Source organism: Chiloscyllium punctatum, chromosome 40, assembly GCF_047496795.1.
Source record: "Chiloscyllium punctatum isolate Juve2018m chromosome 40, sChiPun1.3, whole genome shotgun sequence".
NCBI classification, from domain to species: Eukaryota; Metazoa; Chordata; class Chondrichthyes; order Orectolobiformes; family Hemiscylliidae; genus Chiloscyllium; species Chiloscyllium punctatum.
Window position 1 is genome coordinate 55,016,178 of NC_092778.1, and position 21,631 is coordinate 55,037,808.

General features: G+C 45.9%; 1 protein-coding gene across 7 annotated transcripts in view; it reads right to left on the bottom strand.

The window, feature by feature from the left end:
* The window catches only part of LOC140464628 (neuronal-specific septin-3-like), a 408,811-nt gene that overhangs the window by 148,655 nt on the left and 238,525 nt on the right, over positions 1–21,631 (bottom strand). For 5 of the 7 annotated variants that reach the window (XM_072559949.1, XM_072559956.1, XM_072559954.1 and 2 more), the window contains one exon: positions 5,054–5,245. In XM_072559949.1, coding sequence (XP_072416050.1) covers positions 5,054–5,245 — 192 coding nt within the window. Of the gene's footprint in view, positions 1–5,053; positions 5,246–9,641; positions 9,664–18,913; positions 18,994–21,631 lie in introns of those variants that run through there. The other 2 variants (XM_072559953.1, XM_072559955.1) reach the window with 2 other exon arrangements.

The window sequence follows — 21,631 nt, forward strand, 5'->3', positions numbered from 1 at the left end:
TGGATACTGGGTCAATGAGTATATTTAAGGAGGAGACAGACAGATTTTTAATGACTAATGGGTTGAAAGGTTCTGGGGAGGGGGCAGGAAAGTTTAGTACAGCTGAGAAGAGATCAGCCACGATGGTATTCAATGGCGGAGCAGGCTTGAGGGGCTGAATTGCCTCGTCCTGCTCCCAGTTCTTACGTCCTTACATTAGTGTCTGTCATGGTGACCAGGAAGCCCACTGGCTTGGCATGAAAACCCACTTGCCCACTCAGGAATTAATTCTGCCATCCTTAGCCAAGCTTGCCCACATCAGACTCTTGACCCTCCGCAATGTGGTTGACTCTTGACTGTATTCTGAAATTGGAGAAAGTGAGGACTGCAGATGCTGGAGACCAGAGTTGAAAAATGTGGTGCTGGAAAAACACAGCAGGCCAGGCAGCATCCAAGGAGCAGGAGAATCGATGTTTCGGGCATAAGCCCTTCTTCAGGAATTTTCAGGATTATGCTTATGCTTATGCCCGAAACATCAATTCTCCTGCTCCTCGGATTCAGCCTGGCCTGCTGTGTTTTTCCAGCACTACATTTTTCAACTGTATTCTGAAATGGCCTAGTTAGTCACTCACGTAAAAACAATGACTGCAGATGCTGGAAACCAGATTCCGGATTAGTGGTGCTGGAAGAGCACAGCAGTTCAGGCAGCATCTGAGGAGCAGTAAAATTGACGTTTTTGGGCAAAAGCCCTTCATCAGGAATAAACGAAGGGCTTTTGCCCAAAACGTCAATTTTACTGCTCCTCGGATGCTGCCTGAACTGCTGTGCTCTTCCAGCACCACTAATCCAGAACCTATTTAGTCACTCGGTTATACTCTCCATTCACGTTCTGTAGTGGTTCAAACAGGCGGCTTACCACCACCCCCCATGCAATCATCCAACCCCTCTTTCCTTATACCCACCTTCCCATTTCCTTTCTCACCTTCAACCCTTCGATTATGTCACACTTCAGGTCTTGTTTTTTTTATCTCTCTCTCTCTCTCCTCTGATTCCATTTCTCCTTCCTTTGCCTCCCGCTCCAATCTCTCTCAGTCTCTCTCTTTCTCTGCCCCCTCAACATTGCCATGCTCATTCTCTATTTGATGAAGGACGTCGATTTTCCTACTCCTTGGATGCTGCCTGGCTTGCTGTGCTTTTCCAGCACTACTCTAATCTTGACTCTAATCTCCAGCTTCTGCAGTACCCACTTTTGCCTCATTCTCTCTCTGGTCCACTTCCAAATCCCAGCTCTCCCTCTGTCTTGGCTTCAAGTCACTATCACCACTGCAGCGCTGATTCACAATTCACCACCAACCTGAGTCAGCCATTTTCTTGCTCCAATCCTCTATTCATACCGACCCTGCACACTCTCCTTGCTGTCTGTGTGTGTGTGTGTGTCTTTCTCTCTCACCGGGATCAACCAACTTTACCCCTCTCTGTTTGTCCCGCAGCTGTTCCCATTTTACCCAGGCCTTGGCAGGGACCATCGTCATGGTAACAGTGGGGTGAGATCTCAAAGCGAGCCAAACCAGGTGGGGGCGGGTGTGTGGTGGAGGAGAGTAGTCTACCGCCGCCAAAAATAAATGCAAATGGCAGGATTCTCCAAGAAAATGGACAGCACGTTCCCAGAGATTCCTGGACACTCATGGAGCGTTGCCAACTCTACTGCTGCCTGAGTACAGAGGTTCCAGGATTGTGGAACTTTGAGAACTACCAAGCTCTTAAATAAATGAGTGAAGTACCAATTCATTCCATTATCTTCAGAAGGCCTGTGTTTGCATCCACTGTGACAAATGGCATAATTCCTGCAGACTATAATTTGCATCAAAGCTCCTTTGATTTCAAGCCAACTGTGTTGGTTAGTGCTGCCATAGCAACTCGATGGTGTCTATAGTCACTGGAAGCAGTCACCACACATTAACAAATGATTGCTGTCTCAACAAGATGAAAATATTATCATTACAATGCACTAATCTGGTGAGTCTTGTCTGAAACATATTAACAGTAACACAATGAATTTGAAATGCATCTTTTGGATCTGCATCGCAAAATGGCTAAGTGCATTTTTGATGGGACCTAATCAGAGACAAGTCTTTGAGGTTAACATAATTCTCTAGCCAGTAGCTACAAGTTTGCACTTTTAATGTGGAGAGGTCACCTAATTGCCTGGTTGCAATCAATATTTCTGCACTTCTAACACAGTAAGAAAGATGCATTTTTAAAGATTGAGGTTTTTAAACCAGTGAAAAGGCCTTGACTTTTTTTTCTATACTTTTAATCATGAACTGAAATGGGAAAAGGACCATTTTAAAACCCAAAGATGGTTGACTGCAGGTTTTGAAAGCAAGTTATCTGACCCTCATTGTAAGTACTGTTTACACAGCTGATGGCTCAAGCAGTTGCAGATGGTTTGAGAACAAGCCGGAGCCAAGGGTTGCCAAGACATTGAGCTGTCACCCGACTGTCACCATGACGATGGCCCTGACCAAGATCTGGGCAAAATGGGAACAGCAATGGGAGGAACAGAGAGGGATAAAGTTGTTTGATTATGATAAGAGAGAGAGGGAAAGACATGTATAGAGACACACATAGATCAAATGGGCCTTTGCCTAGCAACAAATGACTGATTGGTCTGTGGGATAGTGACCAGTTATCAATACAAAGACCTTCTGCCTACCATCAGCTATGTATTAGTTGCTGAACAGCTTGGGGAGTAGTTAGGGAGAAGTCAAAAGAGGATGCTGATTGGTTGGCAAGTTAACTCTGATTGGTGAAGAAATTTCCAAAGAGTATATGACAGGGCATTGTTGTCTTTCATGCATTTGTTAAATTCAGAAAACACAATTCCTAGACTTGTTCCTTTTGTTTGTAGAGGACAGGTTGATGCTTATGAATTTATGTTGCTTCCAGGAAGCATAAGCGAATCACGTTGCAAACCCAAATGATAATCTTGAACTAGTTTCTTTGTGTAATTCGTAGCACACAAGATTGAGCAGCAAGTGCTGTCCAATCACGTAATCATATCTAACACTGGGCATTATACTCCGAGCAGGAAAACTGATGTTTCAGGCAAGGGCTTTTGCCTGAAACGTCGATTTTCCTTCTCCTCAGATGCTGCCTGACCTGCTGTGCTTTTCCAGCACTACTCTACGCTTGACTCTAATCTCCAGCATCTGCAGTACCCACTTTTACCTATTATATTCTGAGCACCGAAACCAAAGTACAATAAATGCTAGAAATCTGAAATAAAACTAATGATGCTGAAAATACTCAGCAGGTTTGGCAGCATCTAGGGAAACAGAAACATATTATGGACCAGGCCAGACTTCAAAAAATTTCAGAAAGATTTCAAAAAAGTAGCCTGAACCCTAACCTTTCTAGTTGTTTTAAGCAGGTGTACAGTGGATATTCCAGGAGCGATGCAGCTGGCCCAACCACTTAGTCTTAAACAAAACAGAATTTATTTGCCAGATTAGTGAATGAAACACAAACAAAAGAGTACAGAATACAGAATAACTTAACCTATCCAAAATCCCAACAGATTGTCCCAATTTAATGATGCTGTTCCAACTACTTGCAACATCCCCATAAACACTCCTTGGCAAAAAAGGAAAAATCAAACACAGGGTCTTACAGGAGAGAAGTTACAGACAGAGATAGCAGAGAGAGAGAGAGAGATGACATAGAGAGACATGGCAGAGAGATTCAGCATGGAACACCTTTTTCCATGGGGTTGTTTCTTTGACCAGCAGTCTCAAACAGCCTGACTGTTTGCTGTGAACAGCCAGACTGCAAAAACCAAACCAAACCAGAGATAAGCTGAACTGGGAGAACTGGCCACTCCCCTTTCACTGTACAAGTTCTTGTTTAAAAACTTAAAGCTTCCCCACGTAGATCAATCTGGACATTTCAGAGCCTGTGCATTTAAGAGCTTCTGAAAAAAAACCAAATACAACTTAACCTTGTTAAAGGTGCGTACCATCACAAACAGAGTTGGTATTCTACCTCTTTGACACAACCTGAAATGCTATCTCTATTTTCTTTCATCTCCACAGACAAGTGCACAGTTTTTCTGCCTTTATTACCACAGGGTGTAGCTAAGCTGATGAACATGTAAGGGGAGGCCAGACAAAAGGGTTAAAGGATAGGGCAGTTGAGGTTAAAGTGGGAGGAGGAGTCTATGAAGCATAGACAATAGACCTGTTGGGCTAAGGTCCTATGTCTTGCCAGCCAATTTTTCTCTGCTAATTCAGAGCCATAAGCACTATCTAAAAGCAAACATGTTATAAACCACAATGGTACTACAAGGAGATTTTCAAACTTTTACAAGTACTATATTCTCATTGGTTCCTTTGCATTACCAGCAGCCTTTAGGTCACAATTGACATGACTGATTAGTTTTGCATTCAATGGTACATCTCTAGCCCATCCACTGGAGCAAAAACCATCAACAGAAAAAAAGTTAGTACCGCTGTCTCTCACTTGATAAACCATATAATTCTGCGGATGGGGAATAGCGTCTTATGCAAACATCATGCAGTTCTATTTTTGATTTCACAAAGATTGCATTAATTATAAGGGGAGAAATGGGCTGTCCCTTCTTAAATATCACGCGTAATGTGCAAAAATATAAATGAAGGATGTTTCATTGATTATGTTTATGGTACAGAGGTTTGTTTGGAAAGTTTAATGTGGTCTTAACGTGGGATAAAATAAACTGTGGAGATACTGGAGATTTGCAGGAGTGTATATTTAGTGAGATTGTTTGCCCATCTATCCATTAAACCCCTTGAACATAGAGCCACAAACATTCGTAATTAATACACAAAATGAATGATTTGTTTGAGTTCTTGTCACTTCTACAGTTTCTATTTCCTTCAATGCAAAGAATCTAACTTGTTAATGGTTTGAAAAATTAAACCGTAAGCTGAATCAAGTATACACAAAGGAAGTGGGGCATAAACAAGTAACTAGTGAGATATAAATGCAAATCTTTCACATATGTTTCCCTTCTGGTGCTTGCAGTTGTAATTACCTACGACCATGATGTTGAACTCAAATCCAGTTTTCATGGCTTTACGCCTCATCTGATCGAGAACTGCTTCAATCCCCACATATCCAAACAAGTCTCTTCCGGTGCCATCCTTCTTGTAGTCTCCCGAGCAAACAACTCCAGCCTCCTGCATTCTCTCCGCCATGTTTGTTTTCACGTCTTTCAGTTCCAGTCCTGTCAAAAAACAAAGGGGTCAAAGTGTTCAGTGATTTGGCGACAAAGACCCAGTCTCTGATGTTAACAATGAAAAGCTCATAAATTATAAAGAATTGGACACGAATCCATCATGCACGACACCTGAATTCGTCGAATGAATCCTTTCTCATTACATTGAGAAAAATGCCAGTCATGATGCAGAATGCCTATCAATTGTTGTCCCAGAGGACCACTGGGCTGCTCTCTCATTAGAGGGAGCTGACTGGTGGTGGTTTAACCTAAGAGTCACCACGCCTCTGGCCAGGGGACAAATTGAGAAGGACAATCCTGTAACCACAGCCAGTGCCAGAATTGAACTCACACTGTTGACGTTACTCTACACTGCAAACCAGCCATCAGCCAACTGAACTAACCGACCAACAACAGCAACTAAACATTGACTTCACCAGTTTCCACATCTCCCCTTCCCCCACTTCATCCCAGGTCCTACCCTTCAACACATTCCAACCACTTGACCTGTACTAACTGTCCAACTTCCCTCCTAACCATCCACTCCACCCTCCCCACTGACCTATCACAGTTACTCCCCACCTGCATCCACCTATCACCATCCAACCTACCTTCCTCCAGCTCTATGCCCATCCTCCTATTTATCTCTCAGGCCCCTTCCCCCCCAATACTCCCTATGCTCGAAACATCGACTCTCCTGCTCCTCGGATGCTGCCTGACCTGCTGTGCCTTTTCCAGTGCCACACTTTTCGACCACCATCAGCCAGAATACCAGGTCTTTTTCCACTCAAAATGATGTCGAGAAACCTCATGTGAAGCTCAAATTGCAGTTTGGAATCTTGCTGTTTTACAAACATATGCGGCTTAAAGTTTTAAATATGTCAATATGTAAGGTAGCAGCCGGTTTGTATTTTGTTCAAAGGGCGATCTGTGCAGATGCTGACTGCACACAGTCACAGACATTTAATAAGAGAAAGGATTCATTCTTGGGAAATCTTGCATATAATCACAGCAACAATGATTGTGGGAAAACATGTTAAGTGGGTGGCTCATCTAAGTGCACAGGTTTCACAAAGCCCATTTATTTTTCATAGAAGCTTGTCCAGTCACGCCTGGAATCTCATTTAGGTGTATCATTTCACAGATTGTACAAACAACAGACAGAATGTGTTTCAGTTTCCATTTTTACTAATATGAATTCATGCATTGTTCCCTCATCCACAGGGCCCCACAAAGCCAATTCTGTGGAATCCTCACCAACCATCATTAAGGATAAACCCTGAATTATTATACACAAAACAAAGAAAAACTTGCAACCTCAGTTCATATCTGAAGGCTTTACAGTCCACTGAAGTACTTTGGAAGATTGGTGATGTTGCCGCCCAATTTTGATACAAGCGATATGGTAGTGTCCAGATGAAATCAAAAAAATGCTGGAAATCGCAGGTCAGGCAGCAACCACGGAGAGACAGCAAGCTAACGTTTCCAAGTTGAGATGACTCTCCATCAGAGCTGACAATGGCGAGATGATCTGTTTCCATGACGTTGATTGAGGGTTTAAAAGTTGGCCTGAAGCCTGGTGTAATTTCCTGGCTCGTTGAAATAGTACCAAGGGCTCTTCCATGTTTACCCAAGGGGGCAGACAGAGTCTCACGGAAAGACAGCATTCCCTCAGTAAGACCTAATGGCAGCTGAGAATTTGTAAGGAAATCCGTACAGCTTAAAATTCTCACTCAGGGAGCATTGCACAATAACCAGCTGTCCAGGTGATATGTATTCATCATTTTAAATGTGTGTTTTTGGTGTTGGGGCATAGTTTAGCTTTCTGAGGTAGAGGAGCTTCCAAGGCTTCCCTTTCCCTCTAGAAAATCACATGCAAGTAACACAGTCGGCAAAATCAGTATCTTTAATATCCAGTTACCTCTTCAGTTCTTAAGAAGTCATATCAGGCTCCAAATGTTAACTCTGTTTATCTCTGCACAGATTCTGTCAGATCTGCTGAGCTTCTCCAGCACTTTCTGTTTTTATTCCAGATTTCCAGCATCCATAACATTTTTGTTTTTCTTAACTCCCGTACTCTATAATGTGCAGGCACTCAATGTGGCAGAGGTTGTGGCATAGTGGGAACGTCACTACATGACTAACGTAGCAATCCCAGATAAATGTTCTAGGATTACTGTTTCAAATGCCATCATTGCATACAGTGATGCTCAATTAAAAATAAAAATCTGGAATAAAAAGTTCACTGCATCAAGTGTTGTAAAATCTCATCTGGTTCACTAATGTTCGACAGGGAAGGAAATCTGCCATTCTTACCTGGCCTACAAGTGACAGTGACAGCAATGTGGTTGACTCTCAGCTGCCCTCTGGGCAATTAGGGATGGGTAATAAATGCTGGCCCAGCCAGCGACGTCCACACATCCCACAACCATGATAAGGAAACACCATATCATCCTTCTGTTATACACTGGCTTATATCGAGACTCCATTCTCTCAGGCACCAGTTGAGACAACTTCTATCCTGTAACATTTATTAACATTTGGAGGCTGGTCGACTTTAGTTTTCCTTACTTCCATGTCTCTCCTTCTCTGATAACCCATACTCATGGAACCAAGATGGAGCACAAATGATTGGTTGCTATGCAACATATGCAATGATTTCTGCCCGGCAACACAAACAAACAGTCTGTTCTTCACTCACTTCAATTTTAAAGTGTGTTGCTGACAACTGTTAAAGTGCCAGGGTTCTAACTCGATGCTTAGCAGTGAAGGAAATCTTTCAAGGGTAACTGTAAACAACTGGGCCCGGAGTTAGCAAGTGTCAAACTCTACTCATCAGCGTACTTCAATCAGGAACTGAGTTAAAGAACCAGCAAACAAACCAGAGATGAGCATCTCTCAGAACAACAGAGATTGGAACAGAAGCCTGGTGAAAAATGTCACTGCTTTAGCACAGAAGCAGGAAAACAAAATGCATTGCATTTTTCTGGCATAATCCCGGGCAAGCCAAAAGTACTTTACAACTGATAAAGTACTTTTGAAAGTCAGGCATTATGGTAATGGAGGGAGTTTGGTGGCCAGCTCCCATGAGTTAATGTGTTCCTGTGCTGTATCTCATAGTCAGCATGTCAGTATGCCTTTAAGATGCACAGTCTGTCAATATATCTTTAAGAGACATTCTCATGACATCATCACTGTATCACAGCATGTGACCTGAGAGTATAAAGTTCACAGTCTCTGACTTACCTCAGATCACTTGAAGCATAACACTCTACTGGAAGTATGTTCCTCCAATATGACTCATTGCCTAATATTAGCTCAAACACATCTGTGCATGAGGAATGTAATGCCTGTGTATAATAGCTGTGATAAATATCTGCTGGATTCTTCAAGCCCTCAATACCTGTACCCAGTTTCTTAAGTTATGGGAGATAACATGGGCTTTCCCACATCAGGTGAACCCCTTGCTCGAGGCAAACTCAGGTCAACAACAAGCAGACCCCATCTGTTTCTTTTGTTGCTGGATGAAGGATAACTGTTGACCAGGTGATCGGGGAAAACTCCTCTGCTCTTCAAAACAGTGCTGTGGGATACTTCACATCCACCTGAGGCAGCTGATGGGCCTTGGGTTAACATGTCATTCAAAAGACAGCAATCCTGACTCCGCACTATTCCCTCAGGACTGAGCTGGGAACAAAATACGAGATGTGTTCCACTATCTAGGTTCTGAACAACTGATGGTTGTGATATTAAGTGTCGGTGGAGAGGGCTAAAATAATGTCTGAGACATTCTCCATTCCTTTGCACCATTTCCTAAACCCATGTCATCTTCTGAAACTGAGAGAGACCCTTCATTGAAACTGCAAATACAATGCGTTGGGATAAAGCTTCAGTGTATTATTCATATTCCTGCACTTGATGGTTTCCCATCTGCCTGAGCTTTGAATGGCCCCGGATTTACAGCATGACCAAGAAGTGGTTTTCAGATGATTCTGAATTCAGTGCATGGAGTGATCAATGATGGTCAACCAAGTTACATGAAATGGGTGTGAAAACAATGAAATACTCATGACCCTAGCACAAGAGGCAGTGCCAACAGCTCAAACAAAACACTGCTGACATGGCAGTGGTGTGGATGGGTGCCAGGGTAGGAGAGGGCATGTACAGAGATCAGGTGGATCACCAGCACAACAGCTGCCTTTAAGTGGGGGCGGGCACAGTGCCTCATCAGGGCTGAGGAGCCATCATTGTCGCACCCTCCCTAAGGCTGAGATAGACGTACAGTCTCCACTCCTGCAGCTCCAACCATGAACCAAGTGAACCCAAGACTTAGTTCCTCAGTCTGTGTGGCTCTTTGGGTCCTTTGTCATCGAAGGAGACAGTACCGAAAGTCGAATGGACTCACCTGACCTGGGGGGATACAGAAACCTGGATCCATTTCACGCCAAATGTGATCCGGTTCAGGATATTGAGGAAGGGCACAGAAAATGTCACAGCTGTCTCGATCCAAGTCTTGTTGGGTGCATTATATTTGTATTTAATCCTGTTGAAAGGCTTGCCAGGGATCTGTCATGTCCTCAAATCTCCTGTCCTCAATGTACACCCACAGTCGAGCTACGCCGGCTCAGAGAATGCACTCTCACAGCTCCTTAGAAACATTCCAGTGAGGAATTCTCACGTTACAATCCTATCTTGTGTAACCCTCACCCTAAATCCTAAAGTCCCCTGTGAGCAGCAAAACTCTTGTCACTGTTGCTCAGCAACGGAACACAAAACGGCTGCTAAGCAACCTGCAAGTTCTTTACATTTCTGAATTTCAATACAGGTGCTTGATACTTAAAACCACTCTCCCCATTGATGTCACCTCTGGAACTGTACAGTGCTTTCAATTTGAGCCTGTGTAATCTTAAAAGTCTTTTCGTAATCACAAGAAAAAGGAGTTCCTGTTTCTATTGTAGTTAACGCACTAAACAGCCAAAACGACGAATGGTGCACGCACTATGGAAGTAGCTGCTTTTGTCAATCTGATATCACATGTACTGCAAAACCCAGGGGTCAGATAAGGGTCTGCTTACAAAAAAACTACAGATGCCCTCACCTCAACTTACTACCTCTGACCTTGACTGTACAATGGCTTCAGGTTATCGTACAGATACTGTAATGAACTGAATGTAGCAGATAATACATTTGCACTGGGAATCCCCTTAAACTTGGTCTCACTACATAACTGAAGCCAACAAAAACGAAATATAAGCAAAGTACAGTGGATGCTAGAAGTTTGAAACAAACTAAGAGAATGCTGGAGAACCTCAGCAGGTCTGGCAGCACCGGAGGATAGAGAAACAGGATTAACAAGTTGAGTCCAGTACAATTCTTTAGAAGATTCTGAAGAAGGGTTGTATTGGATTCAATGTTAAATCAGAATAAAACTCTCAGCTCTGGTGAGAAGTCATCCATGAGCAAGGTTAACTGTTCCATACCCACAGATACTGCAAAGCCTGCCCTCTATTTCCATCATTGTATAAAAAGCAAACTGCAGAAGGAATCCAGGGGGTCTCACTGGTCAGTGATAGAGTCACACAGCACAGAAACAGTCTATGCTGAATATACTCCCAAACTAAACTAGTCTCACTTGTCTGCTCCTGGCCCATGTCTCTCCAAACCTTTTCTCTTCATGTCCTTATCCAAATGTCTTTTCACACTGTAATTGGACCCACATCCACCACTTCCTCATGAAATTCATTCCACATGCGAACCACTCTCTGAGTAAACATTTTGGCCTTTCAAGTCTTTTTTAAATCTCTCTCCTCTCACCTTAAAAATGTGCTCCCTAGTGTTGAAATCCCCACCCTCGGGAAAGGACAACTACCATTAACTCTGTCTATACCCCTCATTATCTATAAAGTCACCTTTCAAATATCCGTGCTCCACTGAAAATATTCTCAGCCTTTCTTTATAACTCAAACCTTCCATACCCGCCAACATCCTGATGAATCTCTTCTGAACCCACTCCAGCTTAATAATATCCTTCCTAAAACTGGGTGAGAGGAACTGGGCACAGTATTCCAGGAGAGACCTCACCAATGTCCTGTACAACCTCAGCATGACCTCCCAACTCCTATACTCAAAGGACTGAGCAATAAAGACAAGCATGCCAAATGCCTACGTAACACCATCCTGTGATGCAATCTACAAAGCATTATGCAGCTGCACCGCTAGGTCCCTCTATTCTACAACACTACCCAAGGTCCTGCCATTAATTGTATCAGCCGTACCCTTGTTTGTTGTACCAAAATGCAATACCTCAAATTCATCCGGATTCAACTCCACCTACCATTTTTCAGCCAATTGACCCATTTGATAAAGATCCCTTTGTAATCTTAGAAAACCTTCTTCACTCTCTACTATGTCACCAATCTTGGTGACCAACTTACTAACCATGCCTGCTATATTTGCATCCAAGTCATTTACATAAATGGCAAACATAAGAGGACCCAGAACTGATCCCTGTGGAACACCGCTAGTGACAGGTCTCCAGTCTGAAGAGCACCCCTCCACCATCACTCTGTCTCCTGCCATTAAGCCAATTCTGTATCCAATTGGTAAGCTCAGCCTGAATCCCATGTAACCTAACTTTACTAATTAGTCTACCATGTTGAATGTTGGATGAGATTTTAAAGCCTGATCACAGAGGATCTGGATGAGCCAGGGGCTGTGAATGATCAAGAAGAAGGAGGGAAGCGAGGCCAAGCCTTCTGAGGTGTTGACCTTGTGGCCTGGGAACTGAGCAAGAGGAAGAAGGTAGGGACTGGGGTGAGAAAACGCACAGTTTTGGCCATGGACTGGCCTGAGGGGATAAACCATCCAGGGAATAGTCAATACGAATCAGAATGATGAAAATAGTGCCAAATTAAGGGTGTGAGTTTGAACTGTGGGTTAACATTATATTGACCACCTCTGTAGAGCAGCCTGGTTACAGACCCTGTTCAGCCTCATATCCGTTCAGTCTTGGTGACTGCAGCCTAACAGAGCCTGGCAAAATTATTCCCATTGTGAAATTCCATGAATATTATTAATTCTGTTGTCTTAAATGGTGGGAAAAGGAAAATTCTTGGGCAGGGACTAAATGGATAGAAGTTTGTAAAATTTGTCTCTCTCATGTTAAAATGTAGCTGATGAGCACAAACGTAGCCTTGTCAAAGAGATTGGTACAGTATTTCAAAAATGGAACGTGGGGATCAGTGCCATCTTGAGGAAGGTGCGAATCTTGAGGCAGGACACAAAAGCTCTTGACTTTCCAACATTTTGTTCCATTCCACAAATAGTGGTCACCTGTTCACGAGATTTCCCCAGTCTGGTTCCTTCCAGGGGTTTAGTGTCCCCCAGAAAAGCGGAATATTGGGCCCTGTTACACCCTGGGGGTTCTGCCTGGGGTGGTACAGCCCCACTGGTGGGGAAAAATCAACTCATTGGTTCTAGGCTATGAAGGAAATGAGCAGATCTTGACTCCTCAAAGAGCAGATGAAATCCCACTGCAGATCAAGCAAGGATGTGACAATCCTGTTGGATGTATTTTAACGAGATGATGTTAACTTTTTAAGATAGATATTTTTAATCAACTTGTTCACAGAGATGCTACAACACTGGGTGCTCTGGTTTCCTCCCACAATCTAAATGATGTGGAGGTTAGGTGAACTAAATTGCCCATGGTGTTCAGGGATGTGTAGGTTAGGTGCATTAGTCAGGGGTAAATATAGGATAATAGGGTTGGGGGATGGGTCACTCTTCAGAGGGTTGGTGTGAACTTTTTGGGCTGAAGGGCCTGCTTCCACTCTGTAGGGATTCTATGATGCTATGACACATCTTTGGAGCAGGTGAGACTTGAACGCAGGCCTCCTGGCTCAGAGATGGGGAATTAACAATGCGCCACAAGAGACCCCCAACCTTATTGGGATGCGGTGGGTATTTTAAGCATCTGCTGCAATCTGAAATTACTTCAGATCATCACAGCCTCCCATTGCCCAATCCTGCTCTTGATTTTTATCCTGCAGCAAATCTATTCCAAAACTGGATTCTCTGGTAGTTCAGTCCTGCGATTAATTTGGATATGAAAGCCCATGCTCGTACATGTAAGTGTGGCTGGCTCTGTAATGTTACAGTTTAAGATAACTGTCAAAACAAATATGCTGTTGGGACATGAGCAAGGAGATTTTATTTTGTTAAAATTGCTGCCAGTTGTGAATGAGAGCACACTGCTACAGGAAGGATGTTGTGAAACTTGAAAGGATTCAGAAAAGATTTACAAGGATGCTGCCAGATTTACAAGGAGCTATAGGGAGAGGCTGAACAGGCTGGGGCTGTTTTCCCTGGAGCGTCGGAGGCTGAGGGGTGACCTTATAGAGGTTTACAAAATCATGAGGGGCGTGGATGGGGTGAGGAGTCAAGATCTTTTCCCCAGGGTAAGGGAGTCCAAAACTAGAGAGTAAGGTGAGAGGGGAAAGATTTAAAAGGGACCTAAGGGGCAACTTTTTCATGCAGAGGGTGGTGCATGTACTTAATGAACTGCCAGAGGAAGTGATGGAGGCTGGTACAATTACAACATTTAAAAGGCATCTGGATGGGTTTATGAATAGGGAAGGGTTTAGAGGGATTTGGGCCAAGTGTTGTGAATGGGACTAGGTTAGGCTAGGATATCTGGTCGGCATGGATGGGTTGGACTGAAAGGTCTGTTTCTGTGCCGTCCATCTCTATGAGATGGCAGCAGATTCAATCACAACTTTCCAAAGGAAATGTTGTTTTTATTTACTCCTGCATTATTGGCCGGCAGTTAATGCCTGCCCCTGATGACCCTTCAGACAGAGTAGGTGTAGCCAATGAGCCGATAGAGGAGGAATTCCAGGACTTTGAACCATCGACAATGACTGAGTTGCAACTCTGGACAATATCTGGCCTTCAGGAGAACCCACAAGCCCCTGTGCCTGCGCTGCTGTTACGTTTCTAGTTGGTAGAGCCCGGGGGTTTGGAACGTTCAGTCTTTAGAGCCGTGATGTCTGGCTGAATCAACAGTGGAGATTCTACAGGGAATTTGGGGAAAAGGGAGGAAGGCTAACTGGATAGCTCTTTCAGAGGTTGGCCCTGGCACAATGATCTCCTCCTGAATCCTGGGTGCACACATGCCTATGACCACCAGAGGCAGTCACGACAGCCTGCACAAAGCTGGAGTAATGCTTCAGCCTCTCAGAGAGGTGGCTGTCCCACCCCACAGCCCTCCCTCTCCCCCTGCGTCCATCAATACTGCTCTAGCTCTATTTGCCTACTCAATATGTTCTGGCTGAAGGCAGGTGGAGCACTCAGCTTCACTGTAATGATTGCAATGAGAACAGCCAAGTGGACCTAACCTGGTCCAATCAGGGAGCCCTGGCTGACAGATATAAACAGGCGTGTCGGACGTCCCATTCACTCTCGGAGCTGACTCTGGGTGAACTGGGTTAGTGTCATGTACTATGCATGTCTAAATAAAGGGTAACTTGGGTGACAGGATGCCAGCCTCTGTGGAGTTATTTCCCCAAACGCACCGGCAGCAGTGGGTGTTCGCTTCTTGTCGTGGTTTTACAAGCCAGGCTCCTGGGGACAGTCCACAGCGAGAAATGAACACTCCCATGTCGGCTTTTCAAAAAAGGCTTCTGTTGATGATACACGATTTAGCCCACAGCATTAGCAGGACAGTTTCTCAACAGCAACGCTGCTGTCACCAAACTCCCCAAACAAAGCACAACCCCAATACTGCAGGGGCTCCCTATATTTAGAACAGACCTTCCGATGGAAGTCATGAAGAGGGATGTCACCCCGCCCAAACCGTGCTTGGAAACTGCTGCTGGCTACTGTCTGACGAAGCAGCTAAGATGACCCACACTGTGACATATGATCCAACATCCTGCTGCGTGGTCTCTGATTCCAGTTTGCAGAGTGATGATCACCAACAGGGTGCAGGACCATCCTCGACATCCTGGTCTATGTTCAGACTGGCCGCAGTTTGGGAAATTAAACGTGGATGAACGATAACCCAGGGAAGCAAGCAGAACCCCCATCTGTGCTTATCCAATCTGAAATGTTAGGACAGAGCGATATAAATATGCTGACTTAATGTTTCTGGGCAATCCTCTTGGCACCAAGATAAACAGGATACCATGGATAATTGCAAGAGAACAATTGGTGCATGCTCTGCACCACAATGGGCACCATTCAGAATCAATTCTCGTACAATCCCTGTCCCTCAGAATCTCAAACTCCCATTATCAATCTAAGCAAAATGCAGAAGAACATTGGCGAATTGGACTCATCCATTTGGCTCCTCCAACCTGCTCAACAATTCAGAACTTCACCCTTTACCTAAACTTCATAATCCTGCCCAAGACTCATTTTCCTCGATTCCCATAAAGCATGGAAAAATATTGAGGCGCGAATCACAAATCGAGTTGTGAGAGGTTATTGTGAACGTTGAAATCTTGATGAAGAACTGTATTCTCAACAAAACAGGTGATGGATTTGCCTTTTGATTACAACATGAGACTGAGGGAACAAGTGTGATCTCGCATCCACTTCCCTCTTTGTACCCCCGAACCCCGAACGACACATGTTACAATTAAGACCAAAAAATGTTGGAGCAGAAGTAGACCATTCAGCCCATCGACTCTACTCCACCAAGGAGACTTAGAGTCATAGTGTCATAGAGATGTACAGGACGGAAACAGACCCTTCAGTCCAACCCATTACACCCCAATCTAGTCCCACCTGCCAGCACCCGGCCCATATCCCTCAAACCCTTCCTATTCATATACCCATCCAGATGTCTTTTAAATATTGCAATTGTACCAGCCTCCACCGCTTCCTCTGGCAGCCCATTCCACACACACTCCACCCTCTGCATGAAAACGTTGCCCCTTAGGTCTCTTTTATATCTTTCCCCTCTCACCCTAAACCTATGCCCTCTAGTTCTGGACTCGCCGACCCCAGGGTAAAGACCACTAGGGATATATTTCCCTCCCCACCCCTTTCCGCCTTCCGCAAAGACCGTTCCCTCCATGACTACCTGGTCAGGTCCATGCCCCCTCCAACCCAATCTCCCATCCTGGCACTTTCCCCTGCCACCGCAGGAACTGTAAAACCTGCGCCCACACCTCCTCCCTCACCTCTATCCAAGGCCCTAAAGGAGCCTTCCACATTCATCAACGTTTTACCTGCACATCCACTAATATCATTTATTGTATCTGTTGCTCCCGATGCGGTCTCCTCTACATTGGGGAAACTGGGCGCCTCCTAGCAGAGCGCTTTAGGGAACATCTCCGGGACACCCGCACCAATCAACCACACCGCCCCGTGGCCCAACATTTCAACTCCCCCTCCCGCTCTGCCAAGGACATGGAGGTCCTGGGCCTCCTTCACCGCCGCTCCCTCACCACCAGACGCCTGGAGGAAGAATGCCTCATCTTCCGCCTCGGAACACTTCAACCCCAGGGCATCAATGTGGACTTACAGTTTCCTCATTTCCCCTTCCCCCACCTCATCCTAGTTCCAAACTTCCAGCACATCACTGTCCTCATGACTTGTCTGGACTTGTCCTACCTGCCTATCTCCTTTTCCATCTATCCACTCCACCCTCTCCTCCCTGACCTATCACCTTCATCCCCTCCCCCACTCACCCATTGTACTCTATGCTACTTTCTCCCCACCCCCACCCTCCTCTAGCTTATCTCTCCACGCTTCAGGCTCACTACCTTTATTCCTGATGAAGGGCTTTTGCCTGAAACGTCGATTTCAAAGCTCCTTGGATGCTGCCTGAACTGCTGTGCTCTTCCAGCACCACTAATCCAGAACCTTGTCTATTTACCCTATCCATGCCCCTCATGATTTTATAAACCTCTAGAAGGTCACCCCTCAGCCTCCGAAGCTCCAGGGAAAACAGCCCCAGCCTATTCATAGCTCAAATCCTCCAGCCCTGGCAACATCCTTGTAAATCCTTTCTGAACCCTTTCAAGTTTCACAACATCTTTCCAATAGGAAGGAGACCAAAATTGCACACAATATTCCAAAGGAAGCCTAACCAACATCATGTACCTCCCAACTCCTGTGCTCAATACTCTGACCGATAAAGCAAAGCATACTTTGGCTAATAATCCTCAATTCCACTTTACTGCCTTTTCCCACTAACCCTCGATTCCCTTGTTGATTAAAAATCTGCCCACCTCAACCTCAAATATACTTAAAGGCCGAATTTGACAGTCCTCTGCAAGAAAGAATTCCACAACTCCACTCTGCTCCGAGAGGAGAAATCCCTCTTTTCCAATTTAAATGTGCGTTCCCTTATTCTGAGATTTTGTCCCTGATCCTAGACACCCCCACAAAGGAAAACAATCTTTTCACATCTACCCCATTAAGTCAACAAAGAATCTTGGATGTTCAAACAAGATCCCTTCACATTCTTCTGAAAGCCAATGAGGGCAGGCCCAAACTGGAATCCCTGTAGTGTGGAAACAGGCCATTCGGCCCATTGAGTCTACATCGTCCCGCCAAAGACCCACCTCTCCGTGTAACCCTGCATTTCCCAATCCACCTAAATCGCAGTGCTTTGGATTGTGGAAGGAAACCAGAGCACCCAGAGGAAACCCATGCAGACAGAAGCCCAAGGCTGGAATTGAGTTCTGAACACTGTGAGGGAGCAGTGCTAACCACTGAGCCACCATGCGGCCTATCATAGGATCTACTGAACTTCTCCTCCTCAGAAAACCTATCTATACCTGGGATCAGCCTAAGGAAATGTCTGTCTTCCAGGCAGGTACATCTTTCCTTCGATATGCGGGCACTGCTTACAGTATTCCAGCTGCAGTCTGACCAGTATGGTTTTAGCAAAACGTGTACATGTACACATAAACACACACACGTATGTGCATACACAGACACACATACACGTACATACGTGTATACACACACATACGTATATACAAATATACACATTCACGTACATACGTGTAGAGACACATTCACATGAAGGTACTTGCGTGTATACTATATATATATATATATATATACACACACATACATACATAGGTGTATACACACATGTACGTCTGCGTGCGCGCGCGCACACACACACACACACACACACACACACCTCTTTCACGTCTGTCACAGTCCTGGCCCCACAGAGCCCTCTGCTCCCCAACAGTATTGATGGATGTACCCCCTCACCTCAGTCCTGGTCATTACAGCTGCTGCTGATACACATTTGTAAAGATTCTCATACGGATGCATCATCAGCCCGAAGCTCAGCAATTAATAACTGGGATGAACACACACAGCAGCAAAGGCAATGCCCAGTTAACGAGACTCAGGCAGCACTGGGCCTGGGTTCTTTCATCACTTGATTGCTGAACAATACCTAGCCCCACACAACAGTTTAAATCATTCCGGCTAGATTTGCACAAAATCAAGCTATTTTTGCAGTACAGACCAGCCAGTGTGGACATGACTGTCAGACGGTATGTAACACTGCAGCCTTTTTGGATTTTTCCTTTTGACTATCCCCTCAGATGCTGAAATGTCACATTATCTTCGAATCACGACCGCGGGAAAAGATCCAGTCTAACGAGGGAGCATTACAAAGCTCTTCACTGGACTTACCCTTTTTTCATCCAAGAGATCTTTGCCCACTCTCCAGAGCGACCTGAAATCCTCACCACCCCCCAACCCCCCGACTCCCCCAGCTCGGGTTAGCCTGCTTACACAGGCACTTTGTCACTGCGATGGCCCCTCTGCTTGTATCTGCAGCCAGAGCAGATCAAAATCAATTCTTCCTGCAATGAGCAAAGCTCCTTGCAAATGATGAGCGACAGAGCTGCTTTCTTGCCGTGTAGTTAGCAGAGCCCCCCCTGGTTGTTGTCTGCATCACACACACACACACACACACACACATACACCCAACACCCCAACACCCCAACACCCCAACACACACACACACACACACACACCCAACACACACACACACCCACACACCCAACACACACACACACACACATACACACACACCCCAGACACAGGCACCCCAACACACACACACATACACACACACACACCCAACACCCCAACACACACACACACACATACACACACACACACCCAACACCCCAACACACACACACACACACACACACACACATACACACACACACACCCAACACCCCAACACACACACACACACCCACATACACACACCCCAGACACAGGCACCCCAACACACACACACATACACACACACACACCCAACACCCCAACACACACACACACACACACACATACACACACACACACCCAACACCCCAACACACACACACACACCCCAGACACAGGCACCCCAACACACACACACACACACCCCAGACACAGGCACCCCAACACACACACACACCCCCACACACACACACACACACCCACACACACACACCCCCAGCACACACACCCAACACACACCCCTACCCAACACACCCCCACACACCCCCAGCACACACACACACACCCAACACACACACACACACACACACACACCCAACACCCCAGACACAGGCACCCCAACACACACACACACACACCCACACACCCAACACCCCAACACACACACACACACCCACCCAACACACACACACACCCCCACCCAACACACCCCCAGCACACACACCCAACACACACACACCCCAACACACACCCCTACCCAACACTCCCCAACACACACACACCCCAACACACACACACCCCATACACAGGCACCCCAACACACACACACCCCCCCACCCAACACACACCCAACACACACACACACCCCCACCCAACACACCCCCAGCACACACACCCAACACACACCCCTACCCAACACACACACCCCCCAACACACACACACCCCATACACAGGCACCCCAACACACACACACACACCCACCCAACACACCCCCAACACACACACACACCCCCACCCAACACACCCCCAGCACACACACCCAACACTCCCCAACACACCCCCACACACCCCCAGCACACACACACACACCCAACACACACACACCCCCAACACTCCCCAACACACACACCCCCCAACACACACACACCCCATACACAGGCACCCCAACACACACACACACCCCCACCCAACACATCCCCAGCACACACACCCAACACACACGCACCGCAACACACACCCCACCACACACACACACACACACACACTATCATACAGATACACACACACGACTAGAATAGTAATAAAGGCCACATTGGGAGCTGTGGGAGCAGGCTGAGATATCTTGGCTCCCCCTTTCCCTTTGTTGCCTTTATTGTTTGAATGCGTTCACTTGAAGCCAGTCTCATTTAACCTGCAGCTGGCTGCCTGTGGAGCTGCTTCTTTCTCCAGACTGCAATCTTACCAGGCCAGCCGGCCCAGTCTCACTGAGGGGATCCTTGCCAACGCCTCTCGACCAGCTCAGCCTAACTGCAGCTTTTGTTCCTTCTTGGCACACATGATAAAACGGACAATGTCATTTCATTAAATCCCTATAATGTGAAAACACGGCCATTCAGCCCAACAAGAGGAACATACCCAGACCCATTCCCCACCCTATAACTCTACATTTACCCTGACCAATGCACTTAACCTACATGTCCCTGGACACTATGGGCAATTTAGCTTGGCCAATTCACCTAACCTGCACATCTTTGGATTGTAGGAGGAAACCAGAGCACCCAAAGGAAACCCACAGGGAAAATGTGCAAACTCCATACATACAATCACCTGAGGGTGGAATCGAACCCAGGTCCCTTGCGCTGTGAGGCAGCATTGCCCACCACTGAGCCACCATACCACCACATCTGAGGGACTGGATTTCTAGTTAGACCGACTGCACAGACATCGGGGCTGGCACTAATTCGGGCAACGGGTCTGCTCAACTCTCCCCCCCCCTTCTCCAGCAACAGTAAGAATGCCAATAGAACATGCCCGACTCAATCAATTTCTTTCAATAATTGGCTTCTTCTGAATGAGCTTCCTTTCATTCCCTGTGTCAGCGATGCGTGAATACATTTACCTGTTTTAAAGCAAAGAGTGGACTTGGGCAGCGGTTCAGGGGGTGATGAAAAATAAGCACCATTACTCCTCAAAGATAAAGCCAGCTGGTAATATGAGTGGGGCTACTTAAAAACCATGGCCCGAGGGTGCTTTCTGGGTATTAAAAGATTTAGGCGCTGAACCGTCATCCCCGGTTAGAGAAAGGAGGATGAATTTACACCGGCATGCCCATTGCCCGGCTCCATGCTGACCAATTCACCTCACCAGAAGCTCTACAAAGGCCTGCTGTC